Source organism: Meles meles, chromosome 13, assembly GCF_922984935.1.
Source record: "Meles meles chromosome 13, mMelMel3.1 paternal haplotype, whole genome shotgun sequence".
NCBI lineage: Eukaryota > Metazoa > Chordata > Mammalia > Carnivora > Mustelidae > Meles > Meles meles.
The window spans coordinates 58,596,588-58,620,823 of NC_060078.1; the positions used below are offsets into that span (position 1 = coordinate 58,596,588).

At 40.0% G+C, this 24,236-nt stretch overlaps 1 protein-coding gene across 3 annotated transcripts in view; it reads right to left on the reverse strand.

The window, feature by feature from the left end:
* The window catches only part of HPSE2 (heparanase 2 (inactive)), a 768,592-nt gene extending 744,700 nt beyond the window's left edge, over positions 1–23,892 (reverse strand). For all 3 annotated transcript variants that reach the window (XM_046028031.1, XM_046028030.1, XM_046028029.1), the window contains exons 1-2: positions 23,367–23,892; positions 20,201–20,358 (exon numbers count right to left, since the gene is read on the reverse strand). In XM_046028031.1, the coding sequence (XP_045883987.1) occupies positions 20,201–20,358; positions 23,367–23,656 (448 nt within the window). In that variant the 5' untranslated portion in view covers positions 23,657–23,892. The remainder of the gene's footprint in view (positions 1–20,200; positions 20,359–23,366) is intronic.
* Between the last annotated feature and the right edge of the window lie 344 nt (positions 23,893–24,236).

Consider the following 24,236-nt stretch of genomic DNA (forward strand, 5'->3'; position numbering starts at 1 on the left):
TAGCAGACACATGGACCAGTGAAACAGAGTAGAGTGCCCAGATATACACGTTCAACACTATGGTCAAATAATCTTTGACAAAGCAAGAAAAAATACACAGTGGAAAAAAGACAGTCTCTTCAATAAACAGTGCTGGAAAAATTGGACAGCTATATATAGAACAATGAAACTCAACCATTCTCTTACACCATAAACAAAGATAAACTCGAATGGATAAAAGACCTCAATGTGAGGCAGGAATCTACCAAAATCCTATAGGAGAACATAGGCAGTAAACTCTTTAATACTGGCCATAGCAACTTCTTTCAAAACACGTCTCCAGGGTGCCTGGGTGGCTCAGTGGGTTAAGCTGCTGCCTTCGGCTCAGGTCATGATCTCAGGGTCCTGGGATCGAGTCCCACATCAGGCTCTCTGCTCAACGGAGAGCCTGCTTCCCTTCCTCTCTCTCTGCCTGCCTCTCTTGTGATTTCTCTCTGTCAAGTAAATAAATAAAATCTTTAAAAAAAAAAAAAAAAACATGTCTCCAAAGGCAAAGGAAACAAAAGCAAAAATGAACTTTTGGGACTTCATCAAGATCAAAAGTTTCTGCACACGAAAGGAAACAGTCAAAAAAACAAAGAGGCAACCCATGGAATGGGAGAAGTTATTCACAAATGACGCTATAGACAAAGGCCTGATACCCAAGATCTATAAAGAACTCCTCAAACTGAACACACACAAAACAGATAATCACATCAAAAAATGCACAGAAGATGTGAACAGACACTTCTCCAAAGAAGACATACAAATGGCTAACAGTCACATGAAAAATGTTCATCATCATTGGCCATCAGAGAGATTCAAATCAAAACCGCATTGAAATACAACCTTCCACCAGTTAGAATGGCCAAAATCAACAAGACAGTAAGTAACATGTGTTGGAGAGGATGTGGAGAAAGAGGAATCCCTCTTAGACTGTTGGTAGGAATGCAAGTTGGTGCAGCCACTTTGGAAAACAGTGTAGAGATTCCTTAAAAAATTAAAAATAGAGCTACCCTATGATGCTGCAATTGCACTACTGGGTATTTACCCCAAAGATACTGATGTAGTGAAAAGAAGGGCCATCTGTACCCCAATGTTCATAGCAGCAATGGCCACAGTCACCAAACTGTGCGAAGAACCAAGATGCCCTTCAACAAACGAATGGATAAAGAAGATGTGGTCCATAACACTATGAAGTATTATGCCTCCATCAGAAAGGATGAATATCCAACTTTTTTTTTTTTAATATCCAACTTTTTATCAACATGGATGGGACTGGAAGAGATTATGCTGAGTGAAATAAGTCAAGCAGAGTCAATTATCATATGGTTTCACTTACTTGTGGAGCATAAGGAATAACACGGGGGGACATTGGGAGATGAAGAGGAGAAGTGAGCTGGGGGAAATCGGAGGGGGAGATAAACCATGAGAGACTGTGGACTCTGAGAAACAAGAATTTCTGGGGTTTTGGAGGGGGGGTTTGGGGGGCTGGGTGGGCCCGGTGGTGGGTATTATGGAGGGCATGTATTGCATGGAGTGCTGGGTGTGGTGCATAAACAATGAATTATGGATCACTGAAAAAAATAAAATCAATTAAATGGAAAAAAAAAATTTACTTCTCAGTCTATGCTCACAGTTATGTCCAGAGTCCTCCATCTTCCAATAAACAAAAACTGTCATAAGATGAGCATGACACTGGTCTCCATGGTGGTAACGCATCAGTCTACCAGTGTCATCAAGGTTTCATAATGCTCACTTCCAGGCCCTCACCACAGCCCTCTCTTATACTAGTACAGCTAGATCACTGCGGGAGAAAGCCAGGGGCTGGAAGTAGTGGAGAAAATCAGCTGCCAGGCTGGGAAAAGAATCCAGGAATTCTATTCTCTTCTCATATCCAATTACTAAAAGTTGTTCATTTAGCTTTTGTCTGTTTTTGTTTTTCCCCATATTTTTTCCTTTTGAATAAACAAGCTAGCTCTAAGACAACAAGACTCTCAAGATGTAAGAGCTCCTTCTTCACATGCAAGCTGCAGCTCCTCCAGACCTCTATTTTCTGCATGTGAATATTTAAATACATTAGACTTGTATATTCTCTATAGACTCCAGGGTTCTCTTGGTTAATGCTGATTGCAAATGCAGATCTAGAAACAACCCTTGGAAAGACAACTACCCTCAAGTTACATGAAGTAAAGACTTGTTTTCCATTTTAATGGATTCCAGACCACCACAACCAAACCAATTCATTATTCTAAATATTTTTTTTAAGATTTTATTTATTTATTTGACAGACAGAGATCACAAGTAGGCAGAGAGGCAGGCGGGGGTGGGGGGGGGAAGCAGGCTCCTGCTGAGCAAAGAGCCTGATGTGGGGCTCGATCCCAGGACCCTGGGATCATGACCTGAGTCGAAGGCAGAGGCTTTAACCCACTGAGCCACCCAGGCGCCCCCCAATTCATTATTCTTTCAACAAATATTATTGAGCACATACTATGGTCAGGTCCACTAAAATACAGTGATTTTTCAATGGAGTATTATGCCTCCATCAGAAAGGACGAATACCCAACTTTTGTAGCAACATGGACGGGACTGGAAGAAATTATGCTGAGCGAAATAAGTCAAGCAGAGAGAGTCAAGTATCATATGGTCTCACTTATTTGTGGAGCATAACAAATAACATGGAGGACATGGGGGGATGGAGAGGAGAGGGAGTTGAGGGAAACTGGAAGGGGAGATGAACCATGAGAGACTATGGACTCTGAAAAACAACCAGAGGGTTATGAAGGGGCGGCAGGGGGGTGGGGGTGGGGTGGGAGGTTGAGGAACCAGGTGGTGGGTAATAGGGAGGGCACGTACTGCATGGAGCACTGGGTGTGATGCCAAAACAATGAACACTGTTATGCTGTAAATAAACAAATAAAAATAAATATTAAAAAAAAATACAGTGATTTTTAAAACACCACCATACATTCAAAGGCAGAGATACAAGGGACAGATGTTTACTCTAGGATGAACTGTGGAGTAAGTCCTTAGGCATCATTAGTTTATAGTAAGATCATTAGTCCCTCTCTGGCTTTTAAATATTGTAAGAGTATGTTAAAAACAAGAATTCAACACAAGTAAGTAATCATTTTTGACCATCTACTATCACTACTATCTACTATTTTGACTATCAACTAGATATTACCAGATTCTAAAATGGATTGGGACCAGCCGTATACTGTTGAAAAAACATAGATTTCAGAATCATCATTTCTGACTCTATCAAGACCTAGGTGTAAACTTGGACAAGATATTTTATCTCTCTGAACTCAGTTTCCTCATCTTTAAATGATGATTATCTGAAAAATCTGCCTAGTAAGGTTGTTGTGAGGATTAAATGAGATATACCATAAAGTTCCTTGCAGAAAGCAGGTGATCAAGAACTGTTTATTCTCTTCCTTTCAAACAAATTAGGGCACTGACACTAATTAAGAGGTTACCATTTTAGAAGAAGGTCTAGAACAATAAGACCAAAGGGAAAGTGAGAAATATTAAAAAAAAAAAAAAAAAGACAGTTGGCATCCCATCAAAAAGGCTTCATTCTACTCATGACCTAAAAGAAACATTCTTTTAGGAACAAACAAAATGTGATATATCCATACAGTGGAACATTATTTGGTGATACGAAGATACGAAGTACTAACATAGCTACAATTAGGATAAACCTTGAAAACACTATGCTAAGTTAAAGAAATCAGTCCCAAAGAATGGCATATTGTATAATTCCATTCATATGAAATATCCAGAAGAGGAAAACCCATAGAGACAGAAGGTATATTAGTGACTGCCTCAAATGGACAAGGGAGGTATCTGAGGGAGATAACTAAGCAGTGCGAGGTTTCCTTTTGGAGTGATAAAAATGTTCTTTAAAATTGATTGTGGTGATGGTTGTACAACCCTGTGAATACACTAAAAGCCAAAAGGTATGTGAATCATATCGAATGCAAATTATATATCGATGAAAGTGGATTTTAAAAAAGATTAAATGAAAATAAAATAAAATAAAAAGATTAGATGAGACAATGCTGATAGTACCTTGGAATAACTCAATACGTAGTATAGGTTGATGATGTTACTGATACTGTTTCCAGAAAAAGAATTCTTTTAATCTCAATTTTTATGCGTATTATTGATGAGAATTACCTGGATCCTTTATCTCAAAATTATAAAACCATTCTATAATACAGAAACTTAGGAAATCTCAGCAATGGTCTAATAACCTAAACTCTTCTAAACATTTACAACAATCAGAAATAACAACAATAATTTGTCTAGTAACACCTATGAAGTTGTCCCCAGGTACTTCAGGTAAAGTTTACTGCTTCTTCCTCTGTAATTTGTTTATTATCTTTCTACACATCATTATCATCAGTATTTCTACATATCATTATCAATTTTTCCTACTAAGTAGAAGTTCTATCAGAGGAAGAACTATATCCCATTCATTTTTGTATCCTTTGGGAGAGCATATTGCAATACTGGTATATAGTAGGTACTTAGTAAATGTTTATTGAATGAACATTTTACTGAAAATTCAAGGATTTCTTGTAAACTATCTATCTATCTAAACTCCTGTTTCAGTCTGCTTAAAGAGGAGAAAGGGGTTTTAAAAACTGACCCACTTTGCAATTACACCCCATATTCCTACTAACAAATTAAAATGCCTCAACAACCAGTTTTGTCAGAGACTTGAAGATCCAAGGGCTCTTGAGAACAGGGAAATACTCTGAAACAGTTTAGTTAACCCTAGGAAAACACTGAAAAGTTTATATAATCAGTCCATGATCTCTGCCATCACCACTAAAGTAAAAATGGATGAGAAGCCCTTCCCAGCTCCTCATTCTGCTGCTGCCTTTCAGTGAATATTTTTCCCTTCTAGCTCCCATAGGTACTAACATTAGTAACTAGCAGCAAAGCCTTGCTACTCCAAGTATGGTCCCCAAACCAGCAGCATGGGCAAGACCTAGGAGTTCGTTAGAAGTGCAGAATCTCATTTGTAATTAGATCCCCAGATGACTTGCATGCATGTTAGAATTCAGGCATCACTACAGTAGAGCTGGCTATGTCCAGGCTCTAGTGTCAGACTGTCTAGATTTGAACTCCACAGCAGACCAGCTGGGGTACCTTAGGCAAGTCACTTCACCCAGAGGTTCTTACCATGGTGTACACTTTACAAGCACCTGAGGAGATTTTTAAAAATCAATGCCTCAGTCCCACCCCAGGGATTGATTTAATTAGTCTAGGACCCAGTATTTTTTAAAGCTCCTCTAGCTAATTCTAATCTGCCGCCAGAATTGAGAACCACTGACTAACATCTCTAGGCTTCTATCAAATAGGACAGTTAAGAGTACCTGCTTCATGGGGCTGTGAGGAAAAAAAACTGATCATCTTTGAAAAGCTTTTGGCCCAGTGCTTAGGATGTGTCAATACTCAATAATTGGTAGATATTATCATCATACCTGGAAACGAAAAATGAATTGTCCTGGAGAAGGGATTAAAAAAGGACAGGCTCAAATGTTCTAGTCTGGCCCCGCCCTACAGGCAGGTACCTGACAAACCTCATGAGGCACCAAAGAAAGGACATTACCAAAGAATGCATTATCTCCAGGATGAGTTTTTCCTAGCAGCAGACTGTTGATTGAGGCTTCAAGGAAACTACAGTGTGTCAGGTAACAGGCACACCGTCTCTGCAAGGTGTCAGAAAAGGCCAGCACCTTCACTTGGAATGTATCGTTGGAGGGTGGGGAGCACTATTTCAACAGTTCTATAACACAGGAAATCCCCCTTACCACACCTTCCTGATTTATACTGATTCTTGATACACACCACATGTGTCCTCAACTCTCTTTTCCCCTCCCCCATCCCAGGTTTCAGTCATCCTGTTCCATATTTAGGTGATGAAAACATAAACCTGTGGTTATAACTTCTACGAGAAATTTCATTTTGAAAGCTTGCTAAATTTCAACTTTATTGCCATGAGGAAAACAGAAGAAACAAAAGACCTCAGTCGTCTAGTAACACAAAAACCCCTAGTGAAGACATTTAATAAGTGTAAGTTTTCTGCTGCAAGTTGTTGAAAATCCTGACCTTTGGACTGGGGTGCCATTCGTTTGCTTCTACAAATGGTCTATGAAACAATAGCATTTATTTGTGTAATGGTTTTAGGTTACGTGTGTAGTTTCACCTATGGATTTTAACTTGGCTAAGTCTAGCCTGTAGTTCCTTTTGAATCTATATCTCACTGGATTTAACCTGAGTCTACTCTTCCATAGGGATTCATAATGGCCAGGCAAATAATTCACAATCTTGCTTTTTAACAATTGCAAGGAAATAAACACCCAGATGAAAACAGCATACCTATTAAGGTACTGAGAGATATGTAAAGATTTATTTCAATGGTGATTACAAAGATTTTTTTTTTAATTGTGCATGGCTCAGTGACTATTATCACCAAAAAACTCATGTTCTACTTCTAGCTCTTCTGCCTACTCACTATGGGGCTCCTCAGGGTAAATGAAACTACAGTGTGTTCCTCCCTTTTTGAGTGCACTGTGATAGCTAATGTCTACCTTTAAAAGGCTTTTAAATTCTTTGTGGGACGTCTCCTCGGAGATACTGACATTCTACAGAGTGCTCTCAAAGTCCCCTAGCCCCATTCTCTGGGCTAGTTTTAAACTTACCCTGGATTTGGACCTGGTCTCAAGGGAGTCTAGAATTCAGGTGCTATATCTCCAAAAATGACATTCTGTAGCCGGTCCAAGAGTTTGTCAGTGAAGAACAGTTCAAAAAGATACAAGAATCCAGGACTAAACTGGAACCCCACATACCTTCACGCAAACACACCCCCTCATGAAAGCCATAGATCCATTCTAGTCCCCCAGAGAATTTGCTTCAGAGTGCCCAACCACGACAGAATACAAGTGCCCACGTGGCTCACTGAGTGGAGTGACAGGACTATTTTTAGCTATGATAACTTATTTAAGCGGGTCAGGCTTGAAGGGAGAGGTGCTGAATTCTAATACCAGCTCTGTCACTTAAAAGCCATGTTACTTTGAACAACTGCCCTGAATCTGTTTTCTTACTTATAAAGTGGAAATGACAAAACTTAAAATAAACTTCCTCTACACAGTCCCTATAAGGATCAGAGGTGTTTTTATCATCTTTAAAGGGCATTATGAATGTAAAAGTATAATGACTTTTCTCCTGCAAATGAGTGATTAGGGAGCTCTTCAAAAATGGCTACCTGTTTCCAACAAGACATTATGCAAGGTCTTCATAAATCTTACTTCTTTGGCTGACTAATATTCAAATTCACAGAGCAGCTTTAATGAGATGAGTGACATTCAAAGAAAATCAGGAAATCCTCAGCTAAGGTTTCTTTTAAATCACACAGTCATGTAATATTTGAACAAAAACTCAAAATATTTTGAATGTCACTTTCATCTGTATCCAAAACTTCACAAAGCACTTATTTCACTAAAGGAAACCATACTTTGATGCACAGAATTAGTTTTACTGTGACTTTTTTTCCTGACATTTACTCAAAGAATGTATTATAGCTAAAAGGATTAAAATGGATAAGGGTGTTTAAAAAGACATTAGGGGAAAATGAATAATTTAGATCAAGTTCCAGTATGGAGAAGGAAATATAATACCACAGCACTGCTTTGTTAGAAACTATGGACAAATAGCAAACAGAAGTTCTTGGGGAAAAGTACCAATGAAAGAATTAAAGAGAATGGTTAAATTATAGCTCATCCGGGGCGCCTGGGTGGCTCAGTGGGTTAAAGCCTCTGCCTTTGGCTCAGGTCATGATCCCAGGGTCCTGGGATCGAGCCCCGCACTGGGCTCTCTGCTCCGCAAGGAGCCTGCTTCCTCCTCTCTCTCTGCCTGCCTCTCTGCCTACTTGTGATCTCTGTCTGTCAAATAAATAAATAAAATCTTTAAAAAAAAAATTATAGCTCATCCATATATGGATTATTTACTCACTAAAAAACAGACTGTAGTTATTGACTAAAAGATTACCTTGATAACCAAGTTGTACAATATGATCCCAACTATATATTTAAAAGTTTATATACATCTGTATACATAGAAAAAGGTCTGAAAAGATACATGCTGGGCTATTAAGAGTGATTACAGAGTGGAATTGAGGATCATTTGATATACATATTATTGAATTTATACTAGTGAGCCTGCCTTATATTGGTAATTAATAAAATAAATAAAAGTATAAATCTTTAAGAGTAAAAATAGGAATAGGGAAGTCAAGCGTTCACCAGAAATATCCTATATATTTCTTTAAAAAGGCAGAAACAATGAATGGAAAAAAGCTTATTCTCTTTAGTATATCAAACTACCAAAAAAAATGCCAAATATTAGTCAACAAGTATTTGCTGAAGAGCTACTATGCAAAAGATATTTTACTAGATGTTGTAGAAACTACAGAATTGATATAAACACTACTCTCACAGTGACCTATAATCTAAGGGTAGAGCCAAGTTTACATGAACACATACAAAAAGATACATGAGAAGATAAGGCAGAATATGAAAAGAGTCAAAGAGTGACTTTTAGATAATAAATGCCTCAGAAATTCAGGCTGGATGAATATTTCATGAGGGAATTAATTAGTTAAATCACTTTGAGCTGAGATAGTGAAGAATTCAGAGAGAAGGAAGACAAATGTAATCAGGGCTTTGCAAAGTAGGAAGAATTCAGAAATGGATAAAAAGTGGGCAAACAGATGATAGAATGGGGGACCCAAGGGTTAGAAATGATGGCAAAGAGAAGCTGACTCTCAAGGGCCTTGAAAAACTAAAGGAGAGTAAGAACTTGAATAAGCAGACAAGAGAGATCTCTGAAGGTTTCTACCTGGACATATAGTGGAGCTTCAGAAAGATTAGTCAGGCAGCAGGCAGAGAGAGGACAGAGACATGGAACCCAGATCCCTGAGAGAGAGGTGGCAGAATGAGGAGGTAAGTGACCAAACTAGATGGAAACAGCCACAAAGGAAATAGTAATACTTTTCACATAGCCCCATTTTCAAACTTCCAAATCAGACTCAAACTAATAGAAACCCCTAGTTGAAAGGCCTTTGAAGCTGTCTCAGTAGAAGAATGAGGAACATAGTACTGTTACGCTATAGGACAGTGACAATGACCAACTTCAGAGTGAGAGTGTCCTGGATCCAATCACAGCTCTGCCACTTAACAACAGAATTTCTTAAACCACCCCTGAGACTTTGTGCAGAATATATAAATCTCTACGTTCCTTAGTTTCTTCATTTTAAGTGGTTGTAAAAGTGTTCTTCACTTGAATTTAAAAATCTCAATTCAAAGAGAAAGACAGGGAAGGAGGTTAGAAAGGAAGGGTTCTCTTGAAACCTCACCCTTATCTGTTACTTTTACTCTTCACAGGGTTTCACTGGGCTTACAACTTAAGGCTGAGCATGGTTTCATTTACAAATAAAAAATAAGATAATTCTAAAACTGCCCAACAAGTTGTTTATAACTTTCTAACAACTTTTTGAAATATACTTAATTTTCTGCTTTATATCCTGCCATTTCCTCTGTATCAATAATACTGTTGATACATTTCTGCTATTCTCTTCAATGTATCCACTCCAAATATACCTCCTTCCTAGAGAAACTAGTAAATTCTATTCCATATTAGATCAGTTGTTGTTCTGTTCCTTCAATGTGTCATAATATGTGACAACCATCTCTTTGAGTTGTTCATGTGTCTCCCTGTGATTATTCTTGTGTTGTTTTACTTAGCAACTATTTAGTGTCCCACAAGACTTTCATTAAACTCATAGGAAGGCCTATGGCACAGATAATTTTAATGTTCCACAGGTTTAATATAAGGCTTTTGGGTTCCAGAAAGATGAATGAATCAAAGATGGGATCCTTCTACCTAAGCACGGTAAAGAGAAAACAGGACTGTGTTCTAATCCTGGTTCTACCAACTGCCCATCTTTATGACCTTGAGCAAGTCACCTGTCTTTTTTGAGTCTCAGTTCTTCACACACACACACATTATTTCTCATCAGATTAAGAATTAAATGAGATAACATATGGAAAGACAGTAAGAGGTCAACAAACAATAGCTATTATTAGCATTATTATTATCATATACTCTTTTTTTTTTTTTTTTAATTTATTTGACAGACAGAGATCACAAGTAGGCAGAGAGGCAGGCAGAGAGAGCGAGAGAGGAGGAAGCAGGCTCCCTGCCAAGCAGAGAGCCTGATGCGGGGCTTGATCCCAAGACTCCGGGATCATGACCTGAGCTGAAGGCAGAGGCTTAACCCACTGAGCCACCCAGGCGCCCCTTATTATATACTCTTAAGGCCAGGTCAAGAGCCCTCCTCGTAGGCACATGTGCTGACTACTCAAACTCTCATTTAATTTCCTTCTCTCAGCTCCAATAGCCCTTACAGCTTGTTCTACATGGTTTAACATTTGATTATATCCTATCTTGTTCTTATTATTTTTTGCATGTCATCTGTGTCTGAAAAGATATTTAAGTCTGCAGGCTTAATGACTGATGTCATTGAGTGTCTGCTCTACAACTCATTGGCTAGGTGGTCTTGGACAAGTTACTTAACCACTCTGTGTCTTTGTTTCCCCATTTGTCAAGTGAAGAAAACAGAACTTTTCTCATGGAATTGATAAGAGAATTAAATGTACCAGTGCATGTAAATTGCTTAAAATAGTATTTGGCACATAAAAAGCACTCAATAATGTTAAGTAATATTATTATTACATTATAACTATTATTAAGCTACAGAAAAACATCCATTCTTATTTCAGAAATTATGCCCCAAATCTGAGCAATTTATCTTTTCCCAGCTTTCCAGTCTCACCTTCCTTCAAGGAATTTTTGCCTTTCCAGAGCAAGTGGAAATAAGGTAAGTGGTTTACCCCTAACAATACAACATCCTCAATACAAACATAGAGATACAGACATATACACCATCTCTTCTATACGCAGCTTATATTTTTTTACTCTTTCTTTGCCATACAAAAAGCAAAACACATGTATTAAGGTTTCTAAATAACATAAATATTTTGCTTGATTTAAAGTGTCTGTTCCAAGCAGTGTGATCTCTGTAAGGATTTTTATGTGTCAATGCCAGTCTGTTTTGATTGTAAATTCCTAGAGACAAAAATTACGTCCACTTAAGTCAATCAAGCGTAAAATCTGGGGCACTTGGACTAAATTAGATCAAGTATTCAGAGAAGAATCTCAGAAAAAATTAGGGAATGAGGAGGGATGGATGGGGATTGGCTTAGCAGAAGGTTTAGTAGGAGAGGACACAGGCAGAGCTTTGAAGGACAAGTAAAATTTTGAATTTTACTTCAGAGGATGAATGTTCAAGGTGGATGATATAAATAAAATGGAAGGACTAAGCAAAGATTAATCTGACTGAAGTAGAAAGATAATACTGGAGATCATTGTGAAATTCTACAAATATAAAGACCAGAGTAGTTTGATACTGCAGTTTATGCTTTATGCCTCTTGGTGCCCCAATAGTTAATACTAAGCTTGGCATATAGTTGATAATCAAAAGTTTATTATTAAATTAGGCAAAATTACACTGTTTTTTGCTATACTGAAGGGAAGAAAACTGACAGAACTGAACTTCACTCCATCAAATCATGAAACCAAAGGACAGCAGAGATCAACAAGGTAACTATACCTTGTACAATACTAGGCACTAATCTAGAAATATGTATTTACTCTGACTACATCACCATCCACAGAAAAATGCAAGATATAAAACACACCAAATTCTCTTGTGCTCATATATTCTCTCTTACACACACACACCCCTACCTCAGTGTTCCCAATCCAACTGTCTCACAGACTGAGACAACTGAAAGCTTGATTAAGGGACTAAGAAGCACTGAAGCTAAGATTCTTAACATCTAATCCATTTTGATGAAGGATTCTCAGAAGAGACTCCTGACTTTAGGAGCCCAGACCATGTGACTGGTGGCCTGATAAGGCCCAGGGAATCGCAAAAGAAGTTTCTTTTCTTCTATGAGGTACCCATGCCACCAGGAGGGCTTGGTAGAACAAGTGAGAGAATTTAAACTCATTTGACAAGGGAAATAATGATATTTGGTATTGGCGATAGTAGAACAATTGTGTTGTATAGGAATACACAACTGTCTATGGCCCCAATGACCAGGCGATAAATTTATACAAATGTGGTCATTATCATAAGGTTTATTTGCTGGATTTTCTGATTCATTAATTAAGCCACCTCTACTCATAACAGACCCCAGAGTTTCCTGATCTCTACCACTTCCAGCACTCTATAGATGGCCACAATGACTAAATGACCGAACAACTATATCTTTTTGAGATACCCTATTCAAATTCACAAGGTACAGTGAGCTGCAGCTAACATCAAGTCTTGGATACCAAGTTTTAAACATTACAGAAAATGCATCATTTTGTTTTCAAAAGGCAGAATAAGACATACATAAAACTTCAGGGGATTCCTGACACACTTTAATAAAATATTAAATTAAATCAAATCCTTCTAAAGTTGCAGGCAGACAAATCGTGAAATATCAAATGATGAATTTGAAAGTTCATCCTCGGGCTGAAAATCTCCAGAAACTGCTTTTGGCTGTTGCTGCTGAAGTGATAAGAAGTCAGTGGTATGAAATTTGACAATACCTCGGCCTCATTCATATTCTCAGCCTCAGTGTCAAACAGGAACTAGATGCCTGCCCAATAAGTAAATTCATGAGTGAATGTACATTATAAAATACTGACTGTTTTTATTCTGTATGAAGGGTAACATGAAACTTATCAAACAAGTTCTAAAACCTTTCTTTCTTTTATATACTCTATAATGTAAGAACCAAATTAATTATTAAATTTTAAATTATCTTTCAATCATGCTTCATAACTCAAACCGCACCAAATACTTTAGCTAGAATATGTGAATGTGTGCAGTAATTTTGAAAAGAAGAATGGGAGAGGGAAAGGGGCACTGCCTATATTGAAAACATGTCCTTCCTTTCTCCAATAAGAGAACTTAAACAGCCTCTAGTTTCCTACAGAACAATACCAATTTACTATGGCTAAAATTCAAGATTCTCATAATGTAATCTAGATTTACCCAAACAACCTTTTCCTTCAGACATGTACTTACTTCTTCAATTACATATTTTGGAACTAACAAAAACATATTAGAACTTCTTACAACTCCATTTAGACATAATTTTAGCACTGTGAGCTTTTCTTAGAATCATTTCTAATGGGATTCCTGGATGTTTCAGTCAGTTGAACGTCCGATTTTTTATTTTTGCTCAGGTCGTGATCTCAGGGTCATGAGATTGAGCACAAGGAGTCTGCTTGGGATTCTCTCTCCCTCACCCATTGCCCCTCCCTTGCTTCTCTCTAAATAATTATTTCTAACATGCACTTTTTATGTTTTTAAATTATAAACATTTCTGAATTAACAAAAAAATGTACAAATAGGCCTCTAAAAAACATACCATAGCTCTGCCAACATGAACTAAGATAATTCTTAACCTGTGTCTTCTATGTAACCAGGATGGTTTTCTTACTATCTAAACACATATTTAGGCTTTGCCCTCATGATCTTTCCCTTAAGCTAAATGTCCTCTCTTCTTGTCACTACCTTTCCAAAGTCTACCTCTTTCACAAGGCCCAACCTACCCTAACTCCTACCTAAATCTGGCCCATATCCATCTCTACTTTTCCTGTTACACCTGGCAAAATGTTTCACTTAGCACTTCCTGCTATATTGTCTCTGAGTTACTCTTAAGTTTTATCAGTATAAATGTTATCTCACTAATTAAGCTATTAGTTCATTGACAGCAGGGACAGTGTCTTTTTTTTTTTTAAGATTTTATTTATTTGACAGATAGAGATCACAAGTAGGCAGAGAGGCAGGCAGAGAGAGAGAGAGGAGGAAGCAGGCTCCCCGCTGAGCAGAGAGCCCAATGCGGGGCTCGATCCCAGGACCGTGGGAACATGACCTGAGCCAAAGGCAGAGGCCTTAACCCACTGAGCCACTCAGGCGCCCCGGGACCGTGTCTTTTGAAGGGCACAGGTCAGTTATTCTGTAGACTATCTTTCAGTTTGGTCTGGCTAGTGTTTTCTCATAATTATAGAGAGTCAGGGATTCTTCCAAAGAATATCAAAAAGGTGATGTGCCTTCTCATCACATCACATCAGGGAATACATGATTATCCACATGATTTATCTGCTCATGTTAAGCTTGATCACTTTGCTGTAATGGCAGTCTGTCAGTTTCTCCACCATAAGGTTAGTGTTTTCCCCTGTACAGATTCTCATCTTTAGAAACAAATCATTAAATGCAGCCCATACTTAAAAGGACAAAAGTCAAGTTCTACCTCCTAGAAAGAGAAGTATCAGAGAATTTGTGGACAAAAGCCGAAACCACCACAACAATTCATTCAAATATAATTCATTCAAATATCATTCAAATATATTCAATTCAAATATTATGAGAGAGATGCTTTGAGGCTATGCAAATATCCATTTTACATTAAGGTCTTAGTTTTTTTTTTTTTTTTTAAGATTTATTTATTTCAGAGAGAGAGAGAGAATGTGAGCAGGGGAAGAGAGAGAGAATCCTCAAGCAGACTCCCCCGTGAGCACCGAGCCCCATGTGGGGCTTGATCCCAGGACACCAAGTTCACAACATGAGCTGAAACCAAGAATTGGATGCCCAATCAAATGAGCCAACCAGGCACTCCTCACCTATTTATTTTAACAGTGATTAGATCTTGCCTAGAGCAATTATTACTGTGTTGTTTGTGTTTTTTTTTATTTATTTGACAGACAGAGATCACAAGTAGGCAGAGAGGCAGGCAGAGAGAGAGGGAGAAACAGCTCCCCACCGAGCAGAGAGCCGGATGTGGGGCTCGATCCCAGGACCCTGGGATCATGACCTGAGCTGAAGGCAAAGGCTTTAACCCACTGAGCCACCCAGGTGCCCCACTGTGTTCTAATGGTGATTTGGAGCACTACCATTTATTTATTTGATATTCTGCCATTCTTTGTCTAGCATAAAACTAAACAGAATAGGTAATCAATAAATACTTACAAATGTAACTAAATTTCAAGAACCTATTTTTTTATTAAAGTTTTTTTTTTTAATTTATTTGACAGACAGAGATCACAAGTAGGCAGAGAGGTGGGTGGGGTGGGGAGGGAAGCAGGCTCCCTGCTGAGCAGAGAGCCCCGATGCAGGGCTCGATCCCAAGACCCTGGGATCATGACCTGAGCCGAAGGCAGAGGCTTTAACCCACTGAGCCACCCAGGCACCCCAAAATTTCAAGAACCTTTATAAAACCTTTTATTTTAAATAAAATGAGATAACAAAATGTGGGTAAGTTCAAGGCAAATATGTTTTTTGGTAGTTGTGCTGTTCTTATGTCTTATGTCTTGACTGATGGTATGGAAATAGAAAGAAAAAAAAATTAACTACCTCACCTCTACTAAAATTGGAAAACTCCCTGAAGAAAGGTGAACAGTAATAATAGTTGCAGAGTGCCTTAGAGTTTATAAGTATACTTGCATTCATCCTTTAGTATTTCAGAAGCTCTCTGAAGAGAAAATCTTCAAGACAAGAGAGATTAAAAAAACTTCTGACGTTTCTGAAAAAGCACTATTAAATCAGGAATTAGAAAAGTAGGCATAGAAACTAAGTAAGACTAACAAGGAAAAGCAAAAATAAAGGCAAAAAGGAAAGAGATACAATATATAATTAATAATGGGTCCAGTGCAAGGCTTTAAACCAGGTGATAAATTTAAATGCATAGCATGAAACCAAAATGACTTAGATTACATAAGATAAAGAGTACATGGTTAAAATAACGAAAAGTGTCACTAAAATGAGCATTAAGAATGAACTTTAAGACTATGCATTGAAGGTGGAAAATGAACAGAATCTTCACATACAAATTCACTCATTTCTTCATTAGTCACATCCATTTTCCCAGGGCTTGAACAGTGTTAAGCCAATATATATCCAAAAAACTTGCTGAAGCTCTATATAATGCTAGACATTTTGGAATAAACAATAATTAGATATGGTCCCTTCCTACGGAAAATGTGCCTTCTATAACAGTAAAACATTTAATGGAAAGAAAAACTTTTCACATACGTGTTAAAAGTTAAAGAGCAAAATAAGGCAGACGGAGACAACCTAAAGAGTAAAAGCTTCAACAATCCAGAGAAAGAAGAGATCACTATGCAATCATATGCTCAGGAAAGAAAGGCCTTGAGAAAATAAGGGGCATTTGCAATGGGTCTTCAGGAATTAGGTAGTGGGTGAGACTTGAACAGAGCCAGAAGAAAGGCTCTCAAAGCAGAGATACATGGCTGAACAAAGGTAAGGGGTGAGATAATGAAGGTGCTTTACAAAGAGTGAAAATCAAGTAGGACTGTAATTAAAAAGTATATTAAAAAACACAGGATACAAAATTATAAGCCAAGACTGAAATGTGAAAGGCTTTGAATGCCAAGTTGAGGAGCTTAAACATTTTCAGTAAGCAATCCAAAAATAATCAAAATTTCTGGGCAAAAGAGTGATATAATGAATATGATATTTTAGAAATATCAAGTTGGTTTTTGATGTGCATAATAAATGGTGTACAAAAGGTAAGGCAAACGGTAAAATTCCAAGGTATGAAAAACAATTCTATTTTTATTTCTTCCACCATCACCATGTTTGTATGAAATTCAAGATGTCTGCCTAGAGTAGAATATGAATAGAAATGCATGGAGTAGAATAGATAACTGTATTAAAAGAGTAAGCAGAGACTCTCCCAAAATGATACAGAAAGTGTGGTTTTAGAAAGTTAAGAGAAAATGCAGTTTGCACTAAAGCTTAAAAAGTATGTGGAAACTAGAAGCCACGTGCCTTGTTAATTGCACTATTCATTCAGGGGGGAAAAACAACATATCACATCAAAGTAGCAGTATGAATTAACCATATTGTATTTTACCTAAGCTAGAACTGTTGGTTCATTTCATTGTTAGCATGTAAGAAAACTAAAGATATGTCTCTTCTCTCATTACCACAAAAAAGTAAGCCACCCTATGTTCTCCATCTCCATTCCTTAAAGACAATTCTCCCGACATTCCCTTAAACCTCTCAAACAATTCCCTAATTCTATCTCCTTTCTTCTGTATAAACTTGTCTCATTGAATCTTATTCGCTTCTTAATCCCACTTCAAAATATAAGATGTTACAAATTTTCTGAAATTGCTCTTAATAAATGTAAGATCCTTAGCCTTTACATAGTGCTTTGAAACTGACAAAATATTTTACACACATTACTTCCTAAAAGCCTCACAGAAGCGATGCACAGCAGGTATTATCATCATCCATATGCTACAGAGAAGCAGCAAGCCCAGGGCCACATAATCCTAAGTGATAGAGCAAGGGCTACAATACAGGCTTTCTAAGTCCAAATTCCATATTCCCTTCACTATAGCATTAAATTTCATAATGTGCCAATAAGTGTATCTTATTATTCAAAATGTATGTTATTACTCTGTATTATGTTTAAGTCAATACATCTTGTTTCTAATAAGGTGCTTGTGCCCAAGTACCTATTACAGGGCCATTTACTAAGAAGACCTAATTATGTTTAAGATGTTCATGATGAGGATGATAATTACCACTGGATGAAAAGTGACAACTGAAGTATAATGTTTGCAAAATTGCTAAGACTATACCAAAAATATTTTTGCCTTAAATTCTGTAATGCAACATCAACAACAAAGACAATATGGGTGATTTAAGGATATGTGAGCATCAAAGGGCAAAAACAGGACATTCCTACTCTCTTTAACTCTGCTAAGGCCTCAAATACTGACATAGTTCAGAGCATCTTATTACCAGGGAGACATAAATCAAAAGGAGTTCAGCTAAAAGCAATAAAGCAGATTAGTGTCTGGAAGTACAGACTTTAAAGAAAGTTTTAAAAGAATTAAATCCAGGTAGTCTAGATAAAAACAGCTATGAAAAAACCTTTTTTTTTTTTGAACCTGTCACTCACACCAAAGACAGAAATTATTTTGAAGATAGATGTTTAAAAAATGCAAAAAAAGAAATAACCATAAATATTTGGAGAATATTTATAAAAGGAAAATTCAAGATAAGAATATGCTGGCAAAAACCTATGGGACAGAACTCTCTCCCACAAGTGTGGTAAAAACTACATTCCTAGAGATATTTAATACCAGGTTGGACAAAACAAGAAAAGGATTCCATATGGAATGATCCTGTACTGGCCCCTGAAGTAGTGGAAAGATTGAAGATGACCTCTTAGATCTTTTCCATTTCTGATTTTTTTTTAAATTCCATGAAATTTTATGGGGCACAGCCTTCTACCAATTTCCTTTCTCCCCATGATGCCCACTTTCTCCCTTCATAAAGGGAAACAAATTGTATCTTTCATTTTAAGCGAATCTCATGTTCTCAGTGAATTGGTAATATAATCCTAGGTACAAGTTTGGGAGAAAAATGCCAATTCCTGTCATTTATAATGGTCCTTTCCCTCTTTCTCCCCCGAGTGGTTCTTGGGGCTCTTAAACATTTTTTCACAAGCCAAAGAAGTAGTAGTTGACATGGATTCGAAGAAGAGCTGTTTCATTAGGAAAACCATTAATATTCTCCCTTCGCATATCTGATCACAGAGCTGACAGTGACCCTGAGAGCTATAAGGCCCTAGGTCAAATTACCAACAGAACTGCTGTTTGGGATTATCTTTTACCTTTCTGCATTTTATGCTGAGTGACAGCAAAATCTATTGCAACCCACATTTTTATGGCAATGACATTCACCTCTGAAAAGACCTAGCCTTATACTCCTATACACTTCGACAAATGTTATCAGTCCTGTTCACACTTTAAACTCAAGAAGACTCAGCCTTGCTCTCTTTCTCCACTGTAGCACTTTAAAAAAAAAATTTTTTTTTCCCCAGTCACCCTTGGGATAGATCCCAGCATCTCTCCAGAATCCCATTCAGTGAAATCCCAGAATATACATACATACTATATGGCATTTCCTCATTTTGCTGATTTACAAGGACAAGATATAACAAAATCCAGGGAGCTCTAAGAACCTGTCTTTGAGCTCTGTAAGCTCTGAGGCTCACTTATGAAAAGGGAGAGCAGGGCAGAGAAAACTCTCCAAGAATGGACACCAATGCCTCTTTTATACAACCTACACAGCCTCAGTAGCTGGGGACCCACCAATTCCCATCTTGACTATTTGAAAGAATTATGTCCCCTACCCATAAAGAAAATTCATATATATTAACACTATACCCTCTAAACAAAACTTTTAAATACCATTTTCATTTTTTCCTAGTAAAAATGAGACTATTTCAACCAAAAAAGATTGGCTTCTCGAACTTAAATATGATTTGGAATTTTCAAAGCCCTTTTAACACTTAACTCATTTGATCCTGGCAAGAAAGAAGGCTGGCATTTATAAGCCCATTTTAAAACGGGGGGGGGGGGGGGGGGGGAAATGCGACTCTAAGATTAGGCAGTCTGAAGGAGAACCCACTGTGGAGATATTCAAACCTTTCCCAACAAGGAGGTCCAATATAAAAGGATTCTCCAGAAAACTTCAGAGTGGGTTTCAGAAGAAGCTGTTATCACCTCCATCCTCAACTCAGGAAAGCAAGAAATAAGAAAAACAGAAAGGCACTTTTTTCTAGAATTTTAGGAATGAAACGTGACCCTGAACCATTAGTAGCCTAAGAACCTGTCTGAATTTTTCTCAAGAAACACTCTACATCTTCTACCCTACAGAACTGGCCTGCCAATTGTACTGGCTACCAATTCTCAGCCTCCGAGCTCAGACGCCCAGTGAAAGGCCGGCAACCAGTTGACCACCAACTACCCTCCCCCCGCAATCACGCCAGGAGTCCCAAACTCCCGCACCCCCTAGCCCAAAGCTACTTGCTTTTCAGAGGAGCTTCCACCAGGCTCTCCTCCAAATCTGCTAACACCCCCACCCCACCCCACACATCAAGTACTCGCTCCTATTCCTCAAACTTCCCTCACCCCTCTAGACTGGAAGCAAGTTTCTCACCATCCTCATAGTTTTTGAGATAGTAATCCGGACCGGGGCCCCCGCGGCTTTTCGCCGGGTTCCTCAGGTTTTGGAACTGCAGGAAGTCCGTCCTTTTGCCTCCAAAGCGCAGAAAGGCGGGCGAAAGTCCCCGAGCTAGGGTCACCAGACGCTTGGAGCTGCAGAGGTAGAGAAAGAGAGGAAAGGATCCTGGGGGAAGGCGAGAGGGCGCGGGATACCGACCGAGGCCCTCTTCCCACTCTCCGCGAGCTCCGGCTGTGTCCCACCCCTCCAGCCCGCCACCCGCGTGGGCCCCGGCATCTCGCGTGCGCCTGGCTCCCCGGGCTTTGCCTCCTGCGCCCAGCCGGCCACGGCCCCCTCCCTCAGACAACCCTACGCAGCTCGCCAAAGGTACTTTTTTCCAAACGGTTAGTCTGTTTGTTAACACAGTGCATGTGGGGGGTAGCGGGGGGGGGGGGGCACTTCTGTTGAGAACACGGGGCTAAGGCGCAGTTGCCCAGTTTCTGCCACTGCCCGGAAAGCGCTCCTGGCGGAGACGCGCAGCGCGCGGACTGCCGGGCTCAGACTTTTGCCAAACTTCTAGGCTGAAAGCCGAGATCTGTTTCCTCCGCCCCAGAGGCACCGCAACCGCTGTGGATAAGGTGAAACCAGCCTCCTTTCTCTCAGACCAGGTACCTGAGATGGAAGGGGTTTTTTTTTTTTGTTTTTTGTTTTGTTTTTTTTCTCTTAATGCTAAAGTTGATTTTCCTTCAACACTATCTTGTAACAACCGCATGCATCTCCCAAACCCTGGACAAGAGATTCCCGGGGTAAATCCTTTTCTGAGAACTCTTGCCCATCCCTGCCTGGCACGGTAAAAGCAGTGTTTCTTTGGTCCCTTAAGCAATTCAGCGTGATCTCAAGAAAGGTAACATCCTCTCTACTCTGAGTTCAACTTCATCTTTTTTCCTTCCTACGTGGGACCCTTTGGAAACAAGCTCTGGGGAAAGTAAAGTTTGCCGAAACGTGGAACCCACTCCTTGGAGCAGATTCGAGGAGCACCAGAGCATCATTTACATTTATTTAGGTTCAGGATTTCCATAAATAAGCTGTCTTAAAAGCCAAAAACTACTTCAGGGAGGGGTAAAGAAGGAGCAGTGCAGATGCTCTTAGTACTAAGACGATCAACTGTTGAATTCTGGATCTGTTAGTTATTTTTAACACTTTGCTGGTTCAGGCTCTGAAAATCCAAATCCAAATGTAGAAAACACATAGGATTATAAAGGAGGGGGTATATGAAATAAAAAAGCCGAGGACTCCGGTTTCGGGGAGTTGCTGACAAAAGTGGTAGCCGCCCCAAGAAGTGGCCGGGAATGTCGCTTGCCCGAAGACTCCAGGACGGCGTTCTCGGACGGGCGCAGTCATGGCATCGCGTGGCCCCACGATAGACAGAGGAGACATCCGTACCAGTACCAGCCGGCAGATAAGGCATTTCCAACAACCGTCCATCCAGAAGCCTGTACAACCAATGCAAATGCGCCCCGCCACGGCTCTTCCCCGAAAAGCCGCTTTCCAGAATCTTTTCTGCAGCATGCATTTAACGAGACGGTTTTAAAAGGACGGAAAGAAAAAGAAGCCCGAAGGAGTCCGCGCAGCTGGAGTAGTGCTATGCAAGTGGGGCGTGTATTTTGGAAAACCCCCGTCACCCGCAAGCAGCGGACGAGCTCAGAGACGCGCTCGGCTGCACCACAGAACTTCCGAGGAGGAAGCCCGGCCGCGCGTAGCTCTTCCCGCCTTCCCGCGGAGGCACCGCCAGGAACCGAAACGGCCTCTGCGGCGGCAGCAACCCACTAACCGCTCAGTACTCCCGCAACGCTAGCTCCACGTGGAAGGAGCGCTCCCGTGGCGCCTCCTGCTACCTGCCGCGACCGATGATTCAGCTGAGGCACCGGGCAGATCCGCAGCGCTGACGGGCGGGAGCTCGCCAGCAGCAAAATGGATTTCGCAAGGAGTGAAAGATAAGAAAGACGCGCGGCAGACGCGACCTCCGGATGGAAAAGTGGGACTGAGAGAGCGCTCAGGGCTCTTCGGAAGAGCCCACAGCTGAGGCTCCAATTTGGATAGAATTTCTAATAACTCAACACTGGATTCGACATTGCAGACGATTTATTTATTTATTTTTATTTTTTTTTAATACACTACAACTCTGTCCCTGATGGGTAGGTATCTTAGTTGCCTAACTGCTAAACAGTAACAACTCAGGTAGAAAGTGAGCACAATTAGATCCCAAGCCACTGGGTAAGGTGGAAGTCCATGATGACAAACCACCGGTTTGGTAATCCGCTGGTGCCGAGTTCAGCCCTCCGAAACATCCCCGTAGTATTTCTAGGACCCTTTCCGTTCTCCTTTTATACCCTATGACTGGAGCGAGAATTTTTTTTCTTTAAAGAAAAACTATGCAGTTACCGCAAGAGATTTAAGGAGGAGGGACTGGGGGGCCATTCAGTCTATTAAAAACGTCTTACAAAGTCCTGAAGTCTGGAAAGGACACCGGAGGATATGAAAGAAAACTCCAAAAATCCAGTCCAACTTGCCCACCACTCAAGTCTCTGCTTAAATTCGTTTTCTGTCTTGGAGTGGGAGAGAACTGACAAATCGATCTTTCCGTGGAAAATTCCACTTTCGTGAGATCCCCGATTGAACACTCACATATACACACAGGCACACACACGCACACACACACACTCTCTCTCTCTCTCTCTCTCTCACACACACACACACACACACACACACACACACAACCAATTTCTCTCGGGTCTTTGTTGCTTAAGACCTTTTCTTCGCTTTTGTAACTGCCCTGAACCTCTTGTTTCTTTTTCAGAAGGAGACGGGGAGGCTAATTGTGGATATATGTAAGCACAACATTTTTTCAGTCATAACTGATAAGTTTCTGAAATGCCTTCTGCATTGCAAACATGTGCATCTTAATAGAAAACACTGCTTTTCTCAATCACCAGTTAAAGCCTCACAGCAAATATTCCAGGAGGAGGAAAAACCTCTTTTCTTCTCTTTGTGAGATTGCTTGACTTATTTTCTTCTTCTTCTTCCCCCTTTGGAATGGGGGATAGGAAGGGGTGGGGGTTGTTACTTAAAAAAAAAAAATGATCCATGGAAGCCCCTGCCTTACCTTAAGAAATCGAGCCAGCCATCATGAATGATGGACGGATCCAGCTGCAGAGAGAGGAAGTTCTCATTGACTGTCCTGACTGGGTTCTTGGTGCTCACATCAAGTAGAATCAGAGTCTTTTCCTTCAAACCTGGAGCTCTGTCTACAGGCAAGGGTCTCCTGTCTCCAACTTGGGAGGAAAGGGAGAGATGGACCAACAGAGCCAAGAAGAGAGCCACAGGGGCTAGGCACGCAGGGGGGCGGGAGTTGCTGGAGGGCATGGCTTCAGGGAAGGCACAGAGCACCCCCATTAAATCCCTCTGATTTAAACCTCTCTTCCTACAGGGTCTTGCTGGTGACTAATTGTCCTTATCTAAAGTGTGTGTCTGTCTGCCTCCCCCCACACACACACTCTTTTTTTTTTCTTTCCTTTTTCCCCCCTCTTTCTTTCTCCCTCTCTCTCTCTCTCTCTCTCTTTTTTTTTCCAGTGTTTTGGTGCTGGTGGAGCAAACTCACGCCCCTAGCCAGCCTTCTCAGCAACTCGTGCCAAGAGTACTCGTTCACCAGCACCGCCCCTTTAAGAGATTTCCACTGCAGACATTTTTTTAACTTTTTAAAGGTGAGGGGGTAGGGGGGAGAGGCGGGAAGTAGGAGGAAGGGGTGGCGTTGTACCCTCCTGATTTAACCCTCTAGGGTCAGGAAGCAGAGAGAGGGATCGAAACTGTATGGTTGTAATGTTTTGGGTAGGGGCGGGACATCTTTTCTTTTTTTTTTTTTTTTTACTTCCCTCCCAGCGAGGCTCTGGGGAGGGCGGTTCTAGCTTCAATACCGACTGGAAAGCCCCAGCGCCAGCGCCAGCCCCGGACGCGCCGCGGGGAAAAGAGTGCGCAC